Here is a 12,796-nt window from a genome sequence, read left to right as displayed (position 1 = left end):
AGCACGAGAAACAGCAAGAACCCCACCCACCCGCCAGGTACCAGCCCACATAACAAAACCTCCAGCATCTTCAATGAATGAATGAATGAATTTTAATTATGTCTATGACACCAAGCAATCCAATGGGACCAAATGTTACAACATTAACACATTTTCATATTTTTCTCTGTCAGCTCTTCTATTATAAATTTTGACCAAGAAGTTTGCTGACTTGTGAAGCCTTGTCCTGTCAAAGAGCTCATTTAGACTGTCCACTTTGAAAGTGTTTTCAAACTGCTTACAAGCTGATAAAAAATTCTTGTGATCTTATTACAAGGTCTGCTCTTGGTATTGCATCTTATCTCAGATTATATGAATGAAATTGATGAAGACGTTATGGCACACTTGTTTAAATAGATGTTGGTTTAACTTCATTCTATTTCTCAAAGCAATATGTTCTATGTGTGTCCTTTAACAGTGAATGAAATCTGAAACAAACAATCGGTTGAAATTGGCATTGATAACTTACAAACATTTTTGGAAAAAGTCAAGGGTATACAGTACAGGCTGTCCAGATATGGGTGGATTGTGTAGTTATGGTCCTAGTAGGTCTTGGGTTGCCATGAGCTTTCTTTAGTCATAACTTGGTTCTAGTTGTCTTTGATGGGATGGATTAGTCTTTATGCTGTGAGTGTTTTTTGTGTTATGCTTGTTTGCTATGCAGGTTTGGCCCTTCTCAAAACCTGAGTTTACCATAAATAAATAAAAATTAGGTTTAGGATTGTGTTATACGGATGATTGTAGCAATCTTTTGTGGGAATAACTTGGCAAATCAAAAGTTTTTTTTTTCAATTAATCTAGAAAAGTTGTGAAGGCAAAAATTGCTGCAGACATTAATAATACAATATTGCAGAAACCTTAAACTCTAGTAAAAAACAATAAAACTGGTTTGAGTAATTCATTAGAAAAGCTGCAGTTTTTCTGCAAAAAGTTGGCCAAGTGGAAATTAATCAGAATAATAAATGATCTTTTAAAAACATTTCTGCAACCATGCTATAGATATCTAAAGTCATAAATGTTAGTTTGTGATGTTCCATGAAATTGATATATTATTTGGTCAATTATACAAGTTACTTATATATGTGATTGGTATGTCCACAGATTGATAAACCTTTACAACGGCATGGTGGCAGGTTGGAACACAATGAAACATATTGTGGATCTTGCTATGGTGCAGAAGCTGTATGCTTTTCATTTTCTTTTTTAAAGTCTTTTTTCGGAATTAATGAAATAAGTTTATTATTGTTGTTTGTCAATTTCATGTTAATGTTGCATAATATTTTGCATGACAATCTTTAATTAATCTGGTGTACTTACTGGTACTATCTTTAACTGAAATTCCTCTAAGATTTCAGATTAATTTTTTGGATTTGTTTTTAGTTTATATCTGTAACATATGAAGATTGTAATGGAAACCAAGTGTATAAAGATGGGAATGATAATAATGAAATATTGTTATCCTCCTTTGGCACAGAATGCTAGATATGGTTATCTGATTTTATGTTGTGGAGTCTTTGTATGCTAAATATATCTGTCTCTTTAAAGGGTCAAAGCTGACAAGGGCTGCCACTGAACTATGCTTCTTTGAAGACTCCAAATTGACTACTGTGGGCTGGAAGCCATCTACACTGAAAAAGTATTGGTGCACCTGTACGCATTAATATAATGCTATAGTAGGGCCACTGAATATGAGACAGACGTCACTATCAATTTTAGTAAGATTTTCTTTTCCACATTTGAAATAGGCTTTAAAACACATAATAATTAAATAATAGAATAACATTAAAGAAGAGATAATTTTAAAAGTGAATTTATTAAATAAAAATAATATAATATAATCTTACTATAATAATAATATATTATATAATCTAATAATATAAAATATACTAATAATATTATAGTAATAAATAATAAAAACCAATATATATATATATATATATATATATATATACACACACACAGATATATGTATATATATGTGTGTGTGTGTATATATAGATGAACCTAATATCATTTATAACCAGAAATAAATGCCAAACTAAGGTTTGTAAATATGAAAACTGTTAGTAAATTAAATTCATATTAAAATGGTTATGCTGGTTCCCTACCTTAATGGGTGTTCGTTCTTATCTAGCAAAGAGATGCTAAACCACATCTAAAGGAAGGCATATGAATCAATCAAATAATGATTAGTAAATAAAAAATATTTGAGGCATTGGGAAACAGAGATTGAACATGCCCTATTGAAGAGGCATGCCAACATGTGCAAAGATATAAGAAATGAAGGGAAATGGAGTTCAGGGGATCAATCAGGTAGTTCATATTAAAACAAAACAAGGAAGTTGGGGGTTCATCACACCAAAAATTTATTGAATTACACAATCATCAATCAACAAACACACGTAAAACAGGCTTTTAAACCAATCAGAAGTAATTAGATAAATAGTCAGCAAAGTCAAACAATGCAGTTAGCGAAAACAGCGATAACAATAAATAATAATTCTATAGCATTAAATCAGTGATTTTTGTATCATATTCCTAAGATGAAACGGAACGTGCTGTAGATTGATTACTTATAGTTTGATATATTGACATTATTAAATCATATATATAGATAGATAGATAGATAGATAGATAGATAGATAGATGGTAAATATATTTATAAAAATAAAAATAATCAGAATTATATATATGTATGTTATATTTCACACACACACACATTAACATTGCCCTCCCTTTCTCTACTAATAGGGCGAACCCTACTATAATATTATCGTTGCCCACCAAGAGGAATGCCCACCCCCACCAACCAACATGTCAGGGATTATGGTGGGCAACAATGAAGAATTGAGAAGGGTGGGCAATTGAGAATGCCCTTTTTTCTATAGTTCAGAATTCTTTTGAATTGGGGTGGGGGCTTCCCACCATTCTATAGGGAAGGCTTGAGGCGATCTTTGGTCCCTAGATAAGATAAGATAAATATATTAATGTCCAACGATAGACCAACCACGAGTCCAAGGGACTACAACAACCTGGCCAAGGAAAAGCGAACAACAGGAGTACCAAATGATGTCGGGGAAAAGAATGAAAGCAACCAAAAGACAAAATAACCAGAAAGAGGAACTGAGAGGAGAAGTCAAACCACCGCATTAGCTGTCTCGAACCACTAGGAACAAGTTTAGAATAGAAGTATAGGCCTTAGGGCTGGAAGAGATCCCAAGTTGTCGCTGATAGTCTCTATCAGAGGGGGTGGAGGAAGGCCACAGCGATGAGGACGTGTGAAGACACACCACTTGGGCAGTCCCAAAAGGAGGATCGAGAGGTTGCTTGGTTCTTTGAGTCGGGGGAACCATCTAATAGAATGAAGTGATGAGATGGTCTTGGAGCAGTCCACTGTGGACATGTTGCTGGAAAAAGTGGTCTCAGAGTCGTAAAGCTTCTTGAAGATAAATATCAAGGCACCTTTGATTAGTGTACCAAAAGAATGAGGGGAGAGACCGAGCCTTTCTGAATAAACTGTAGATCCTCCCTCTGATCTCATAGTATATGTGGAACAGAAAATGAACTACATCTCTGTCCTCGCCATCCCCTTATCACACAATTGGCATATCCTGTCCTCTCTCGGTAAGTCATGGTCTAACTAAGTGTGGAGTCTATGGGAACCAACCCTGAAGGAGCCAATAGAGTTACAAAGCACATGGGACCAACAGCAAGAAAGGTAGGAGGGGCAAATAGTGATTCTGTCCTGAATATCTAGGAAGTGCTTGATGTAGAAAACCATTCTTGGACTCAAACCCCTCGGAGGGTTAACCAAAGCAGTGAGAATGTATTAGTTGTAAACATCCATCGTAATGTGTCTGTTTAGTTCTTAATGAGGAGGCAACAAGTGGGTAGGGGCATCCAAAGAGTACTGATAAGGAGGGATGTGGTCAATATCAATCCTGACAAACCCCAAAAGAGCTGAAGCCTAAGCAAACCAATAACAAGACCTCCCTATGCGGTCTGATTGAGCAATATCCACTAAGGAGCAGTAGGCAAGGTAGGTATATCTGTGGCGAGCCTCCAAGGAGTCTGCAAAACATAATAAGTGATGTAGGAACTAGACCAAATCAAAGATGTTAGTAAGTTTGAAAGGATGGACCCAAAACTACCACTTCACCTCTGAGTCGATAGGTATAAATTCTAGCCACCAAGGCTGAGGGGTAAAATAACCAAGCAAGCAAGATATACTAGGAACTACCATGAGCTACCCAATCTATAAATATGCATTATTAAAAGATCACTGAACATTTAATTAAAATATGTAACCTTATGAGTTTGATGATCTCAGAGCTTTATGTAATATTGCCATGCCTTAATACAATAGTATCATATTATCTATGTATGCTTGTATATATATGTATGTATGTATGTATGTATGCGTGAATTTGAACAAGACATATGTATACGTCCACATAATATACAAAGTATACGTTAAATATGTTGTTATAATATCGTGCATATATATACATACACACACACACACACAAGTATAGGTAGGTGTTGTATGATATTATTATACTAAGGTGATTAGCATGGGTTAATTATAAGTTTAAAACCTCGGCGAGAAATCGTAGATCTCGCGATATATCACAAGCCAAGATGCTGGGCGATTTTATCGCCAATAAAATTGGTGCCGATATAATGGTAGTATTGCGGCGGTTTTTACTCAAAATACTCGCTAAACTGCGCGAGAATATGGACAAAAGATCGCCTTTTTGAAGGGAATATGGACAATATAAAGATTTTCGGGGCTGTTTGTTCTGTAAAACCATTCTGCTAACTCCTATAGTTTACACCAATGACAATTCTCTCAATATCCACATCCACGGAGGCAGCTAATTTATTTTATATTTACTATTCGAAATTGCTCATTGGATTAGGATTGTTCGAAATATCACCGGATTGTGCTTGCTCAAATTATAAAATATTTCCTTGTTGGCTTATGTACCCCTAAAGGGTGTGAGCGTGGATACATGACAATGTTCAGCACTGTCGCTTCTAAGGATTAAATTTATTAGTTTTTTTATTTTATTTTATCTTATATATTAAAATAAAGTAAATGAACCTATTCTATTTTAGAATATTCAATTTAGATTTCAAAAAATTTATATACAAAATTTAACTACTCCAAAGTATTTATATTAAACCTAACAATTACATTATATATGATATAATATTGTTCAATTTTAATAATAACTAGCACATTTAAATATACCAATTTAGTTATTTTTTTGGATTAAATAACATATTAGATATAAATTTTATTACAAAGAGATATTATATAACTTTTAGTTATAGTAATAAAATCAAAATGTAATAGATGATCTATCAAAATAAATGCTACAATATATATGTGTTAGATAAATCATAATAATCACAAAGGAACATCCAAATTTGGTGTATATATGTGTTATAAGAAAGTTTTTAAAAATATATATATTTTCAAATGTTCGATAAAAGTTCTGATATATTGCCGAAATTTTCCCCGAGTTTTTGGTGAATCAAAGGTTTTCTAAAATTTTGGACCAGCCAAGTTATTGCCGAGTCTGATTTTTTCAACTATGGTTAATATTATTCTTTGGCAATAGTTTATCATTCATCTTGAGTAGCTACATTTCTCTATTTCTTTCCATCGGCCTTACATTATTTTTGTTTTGGTGGCCACATTAATATTTTTTCCACAATGAATTGATGACCTTGTATCTTGTAACTCCTTGCCACCTTTGCAATCTTGCTCGTAACTGAGCATGCAACCTCGAAGGCTAAGTCTTTGGTGCGAAAGCTCATTTTGATATAATGTTCTCATATTTGGCGGAAATCATACCACTACAAACAAAATAACTTCTCTCGCGCTCATTCTTGCTTCACATTTTTTCCCTATGATCTTTGTACACACCTACAGGTGTTGAACCAATCGTACTCATAATTACAGTGCCTAATAAAAAATGTAGTAGCTGATTGTTGCTTCCTTGCTTTCATGGCTTTTGGTATTTGGGGATTCCGAGCATCATTCAAGTATTGTTCAGATCGTGCAAAAGTGACCACCATTCAAGTCATGGTATCACCACTATTTTCTTATGTATATATTTTCAAATGATATAGTGAGGGTTAGTGGAAGCCGCTTGGAAAGTTTCTACAATACTGATTAGAATCAATCCTGATATGAACCGATGTTTTTTCTTCATGCACACATCATAAGAATGTTCTAGAACTGTGGCATTTCTTATTTAAGAAATTCTCTTTTAAAATTCATAAATAACTTGAGTGCGACTTATACAGAGATATTTGAAATATATTCCTTGAGATAAGAAATTGCAACTTGTAAATCAATAATAGTATTTGTTTTTAAATTCAATTACCTTTTCATAATGACAAAGCTAGAATGGCAGAGGTAATGGCTACGGATATAAATGCTTAGAAATTCAAAGCTATCTCTAATAATGCCAACACAAGAATGAGATATGTATTGGCAGTGCATATAAATTCTTTAACATTTAAATTTCTTTTATAATGCCAACGCTACAATGGTAGATGTATTGATTGTGCATATAAATGCTTTAACATCTTGATTTCGTTTATAATGCCAAGGCCAGTTCAGCAGATACATTGGCTGTGCGTACAATTGTTCATACATCCACCTAGTGAATCATCTAAGAAGACTAGCGTTGTCGAGATGAAGGGTGTGAAATGACAATCATTGAACTATGGTTTATTCCTGCATGATAAAAAGAAAAGAATCATCAATAATTCAAGAAAGTAATATGATTTGTCTAAAAACCTGTGTCAGCTCATGATAGTCCTTAGTGTAGTCTTGTTGTCAATTCGAGTGGTGGGTGATCAGGTAGATAGTGCCCTCTCAAAACCTTGGCCAAGTTAGGTTAGTGGCATGCTTGCTGTTGTGTTCACTAGAGGTTAGGGTTGTTAATTGATGGCAGATAGGTATATGGTGTTGAGAAATTTAGCCTCATAGTGAATTGAAGCAAATTCCATATGTAATATATGTTAATGTATGTGTGAGTTGATGGATTTTTGTTGATATTCGTAAATATCACATTGAGATGATATATCTCTATACGCTTGAGAGCATATTGTGTTCCATAACAAATCCTCCCTAGCTAAGAGGGAGTGTTAAGATTAGAGCTATAGTTGGATTGATTTAATTAAAGATGCAATGTTGATACATATACATATATAATATTATAATTATACTACAAATTATATAATTATATATATATATATATATATCACATATGTTATATTGTGATTTATATTGTTAATATTTATTAACTAATAATGATTAATCATAAAGACATATCTCTTCATTGGACATGTCCCCTACTCTTATATTTACAAATGTTTGGGATCTGCATTTGAAAAACATCAATTATAACGACAATATTATTACATTTGCAGAGATCCAAACCATTAACATAGTAGCAGAGCAGCAGGCTGCAAATGCAGAAAATAGAATAGTTGTAGAACAATTAAAAGAAGAGAGATTAGAATACGGAGCTGAGAATGTGCATCATGACATCCCTTTTATATATACTCAGAGCCACAAACAGAGAACACATAAAAAGAATACTACTGGTTTGATATCGGGAATCAAAGAGAATACATACAATGAAAAATATATCTACTAGCGACCTGGGGGATGACATCCTTTGGTGAACATATCTGAACTTGATATATTTAGGAGAGTTTTGAATGACATTGAAGTATTATACAGTCAAGACAAATAAACTACAATGCATAGCAACTTCCACGGATGGGAACATGGACTCAAATCCAATATCGCGTCATATATATAGAAGCCACGTTGATAGTTGAAGGTGTGGTAGCTACACAAGGCTAAGGCACATATAATGAGTGTTAAAGATTAGAAGTGATGCCAATGGAAATTCTACTATCAGATCTCGATATTAGACAAGCAATCAGAGTTCTAAAGGAAATTCAAACATAGCAATCATCGAAGGATATGACAGAAGATACTAGGACAATAGGCAGCAAATTCGAAGAGCGGAAAGAGCATTAAATCCACACCAAAAGGATAAAAACTCACACTCATCTGATAAATATAAGAGATACAGATCAGCATATAACATGATGACTGAACAATCCCAGTGATACATTCTCAGCTCAGTGATTAGAGTAGAGTTGTTTGCTAGAGGAGTTGTGGGTACGTCATTCTAAGGATTTAGAAAGTACATCTAAAACATCACATTCGAGGGGATTATTCTAGATATTAAGGAGTTTATAATTATCCTATGTTTATTCCAGTCAGATCGGTTAAATCCAAAAATCAGATATAACTTGATAACATATATGATGATGGGTGACGACTTTGGTGATCATGGCTCCCTACCCAGTTGTCGCAAAATCACAAAGGAAGACTATCCTATCTGTGTGCATGAGTATATCCTTTAGCGGTGAGTCTACAAATAATTCTGTGTAAAATAGTCTTGAGACTGTTAAGAGAGAATGATGAAAAATGATGATCGAACCGAGAATAATTTGTTGTGGTTGCAAATAGAAGTTCTGGTGTTACAGGAAGGGTTCAACTTCATATTGTAGTTAGTAAGAGTCCCTGAAGTTATATCGTGGCACATTTAGATGACACTATTTGCAGGGGCGACTCATATAATTGCCGTCACACAAGGAATCCAATAATTGGTTTGGGAATTGAGCAAAAGAAGACAGGGACTAATAGTACACAACAACCACTTTTAGAGAATAACTTAGAACCCGTCAGTAGTAGTAACTACACAATTAACATATACAATCAAAATCTTGTTGGAAGGCTTACTTAACATCATAATTGTGTAGTAAGGTAGAAATTAAAATAGGAGGATAAAAGGATCAATCTAAGTATACGTGATATACATCAGCTTCTCTATGAACTCTAAATAAATCACAAGCAAATCCTTTCACATGGAAGTCAATAATAGCTCAGATGATGAGTTCAATGGTGAGAATGAATTGGATCCTTGATTTGTCATAGTCCACTAGTCAGTACGTCAGAGTGAATGACAATTCATAATCAGAGGTAATAAATGGAAACACGACAACTTGCTTGAGTAAGGGAAATGACAATGTCCAAAGGGAAGCCTATGACGTGGCAAAGGCATCAGGCATTAGGCATCAAACCCATTAAGAAGGAATTAATATCCTATCCAACAAACAATTGAGAGAAAGAGATAAGATGTTTTTGAGAGAGAGATTGTATTACATCATCTGTTGGAAATGGAGGAGTGAAGTTGGTGAATGGACACATTGAGCAAGCTTATATTTTGCATATATCATAACGAAATGATATAGATTTTGTGACTTGCAAAGTCACTGTTCGTGCTCAAATGCTAATACGGGTGTTAACCAACTAAAGACTCAACTTCCTATTGGCTGATGAAAATAATATATCAATCACAAGCCCTTTTTGCTGAATATAATATGACAAACCAAGAAGTATAAGATATTGCATTTAAGAAAGAAAGAAATTCATGTGTATAGTCATGAGACTAAAGACTGACTAAAAACCTCATAAAATGGAGTAAGTAGGAATTTTACATTGTGGGGGGAATTATAACCAATGTTTCATTCCCATTGTTTGACAAATGCTTATATGGAGACATTTTTCTGATTTGTTGCATATGAACCCTCACTGGAGCAACTTGTATCAATAATGTTTATGTGTAGATAAGTATTTCATATTTTTGAGTATTACATTTATCTATTTGTGTTTGTATACATACTAGGTATGTGCCTTGATCTTTTCCTTTATGTTTGAGGATGTTCTTACAGGAAAAGAAAGTTGGTGTTTTACACACGCTGCCAGATTTTGTGTAGAATGATAGTATATCTCTATGAACTTTGAAAAAATCATAAGCAAATCCTTCCGCAAGGAAGTCAATAGCTCAGATGATGAGTGCAATGATGATAATAAATTGGAGTATGGGCAATACCTGATCTGTCATAGTCCACCAGTCAAGACGTCAAAGTGAATGTCAATTAGTAATCAGAGGTAATAAATGGAAACCCGACAACTTGCTTGAGTAAGGGAAACAACAACGTCCAAAGAGAAGCCCATTGTTTACGGTACGGGGTAAATGGTTTATTAATGCATACAGACAATAAACAAGAACATGTAACACATCAGTACTCCTTTTATTATTCACATATATGCTGAAGAGATTACATAGTGCTTCCAATGATGATTACAATGATGATCCAAAGTCCATTCCGGACAGTGTACATATACCATTCCTAAGGGGTGACTCAATCGTCGCCCCCATTCGGAAATAATTAATTCTACTTGTCGGCTACATAATAATTATCGAGGACATGCTAATCTACCCGTCGGCTATTTTATAACTTTATCGACAACATCGTCTCCCCCAAAAAGAAAAGTCGTCTCCGGACGACAATTACAAAATATTCAACTGTGCCGCTTTCTCTGCTTCCAACTCCTAGGTACACTGAGCCAAGTGTTGCTGAACTACATTCAACTGCATGATCAACTCCTCCCGAGCTCTCTATGCATCCGTCCAATACCTACTCCAAGTGCCTCAAAGCGTATCACCTCTCTTGAAAGGCTTGCTCTAGTGCTCTCTACCTCTGGTACACAGACACTTGATGCCTGTAGCAGCTCTAGGTCTCATCAACTGGTCACACTTTCCACGATTGCTAACTACACTGACTGGGGGTCTAGGGGCATCGCCCCTAGTGTGGGGTCCTGGGGCACCCTCAAAACTCACACAAAAGTCCATGGAACACACCATTTTTTGTGATTTTTTTCCGATCCCACACTCTGTCTGGCAACTGCTTATGTTTTACTACCTGTTTATCTCTTTCCCTTCCCTTGGGCATCATGCGCTATTCATTCTGAACATTTTTGATTTGTCGTCGTTTTTTTTTTTTTTTTTCACTCCCTCTATTTATTTCTACTGTACAGCTACATCTTTCTCCTTTTCTCTTTTTGTCTTCGCCGTACGATTTGAATTCTCTTCTTTTCAAGCCGTGCACCGTATGACAATCAACCTAGCCTTCCTTGTGTGTTTCGTTGTTGGTTTTCGTACAATTAAGTTTCCATTGCAATTGTTCTACGATCCTCACTGTTCCACACGCTTGCTTTTTGTTGTACTGTATAGTCTGTGTTTTGCCCAGCGATTCTCTTCCACTGTACCATTTTCCTCCTTTATCGTGCATCGTACGACCATCGCTCTTCACTCCTTCCCTTTTCACCATACACCATATGGTTACCTTCTCATGCCTGTCTTGCACGTGTGGTCTTTAATTTTTTTCCTTTTCCCTTACCACCATACAGTCTTACATAAGATGCCTAAATATCTCGCCACCATATGCCGTATGGTCTTTAGTTTGTCCTTCTCCCTTTTCCCTGCTGTACGGTGAGGATAGTACAAGGACCATATGATGGCTTACAACTTTCTGGGGAGCCGTTAAGCCATCTTTCTGGGGAGTCGTATGGTGACTGTATGGTGATTAAAACTTCTCCATTTTTTTTTTGCTTTCTTTTTGCTTTTTTTTTGTTTTGTTTTATTTTGAAACTACTGCTCTTCATTGTTTGTCGACGGGGGAATAGTTCTGGCATGGTATATTTTTAACTTGGAACCGTTCACTGTTTTTGGAATTTCCTACCCGTCCAATGTCCATAGCTTTATTGCTCTGTTGTTGCACACTTCCCAGATTTGGTATGGTCTGACCCATTTCACTTTAAATTTCTTAGGTTTAATTTCGTTCCATCCGCCATACTTCAACACCAGCTGTCCCAGTTGAAACTTGTTTAGTTTTAGGTGTTTATCATGCCATGCTTTGTGCTTGCTCTATGTCACCTCTATGGCCCATTGTGCCTGTAATTGTCGCTCATCAAGTTTATTTAAGTTACACGATCTCTCCCTCAGGTTTTCCATATCGCCTCGTTTGTTCTTGAAACTTGGTACCATGAATTTCGTCGGCTGCCACTCCTTGCCATCAATATCTGTACTCTTGATTTGAGAACCTTCACTGCGTATTGCTGAAGCTTTCATTAAACCCTTCCTTTTTGTTTCCTGTGCAGACCGTATGATGTGTTTTCCTTGCTGCCAACACCTTTCTACTATATTCGTGGTTTGAGACGTAACATTTTTTTTCTACACGGTCCGTTTATTGTGTACCATACGATGGAATCTTTCCTTTTTTTGGGTTCGTACTGTATGTTCTTCCCTTTAGCTTTTGTCATAACTGCCTTTCCTTCTTCCACTTCTCTATATTCCTTCGGACATTCATTTCCCTCTTCTAATCCTCGTAATCCTCCATCTGCTAATGAAAAAGGCCATTCACTAAAAGAGCTCGTAATCCTCCATCTGCTAGTGGAAAAGGACATTCACAGAATCCAAATGATCATCTGTTGATCCACCTTCCAATCGTAGGACTCCTTCCTCATTGGGTTCCAATCACTGCTTTCCTTCATCCTCTTGTTTGGAATCAGATGATATGGCTTCTTCGTCCACCATTTGTGTGTGTAAATCAATAATGAATCGTCGTCCCTTGCTTTCCATTGATAGTGTATTCTTCTTCTAGTCATGATTAACTCTTGTTTGTACAAGCCATCCTTGGCCCAAAATGGTGTCATATCCTCTCCTCTTCAGCAGGATGACGACGAAGTCGAGTAGGAATGATTTTGTTCTAATAGTCCCTGGTTGTGCCATCAGGATCCCGAGAG

At 35.6% G+C, this 12,796-nt stretch overlaps 1 protein-coding gene across 1 annotated transcript in view; it reads left to right on the top strand.

Annotated features, from left to right (window-relative positions):
- Nucleotides 1–12,796, top strand: part of LOC149537177 (uncharacterized) — a 241,446-nt gene that overhangs the window by 155,588 nt on the left and 73,062 nt on the right. Inside the window, exon 6 of the mRNA XM_089807323.1 lies at nt 1,141–1,221. Coding sequence (XP_089663449.1) covers nt 1,141–1,221 — 81 coding nt within the window. The remainder of the gene's footprint in view (nt 1–1,140; nt 1,222–12,796) is intronic.

This window comes from Cupressus sempervirens, chromosome 10, assembly GCF_028749045.1.
Source record: "Cupressus sempervirens isolate cs-2001-9-10 chromosome 10, ASM2874904v1, whole genome shotgun sequence".
Taxonomy (NCBI): domain Eukaryota; kingdom Viridiplantae; phylum Streptophyta; class Pinopsida; order Cupressales; family Cupressaceae; genus Cupressus; species Cupressus sempervirens.
The sequence above is the reverse complement of the archived record's forward strand: the minus strand, read 5'-3'. Positions and strand labels throughout refer to the sequence as shown.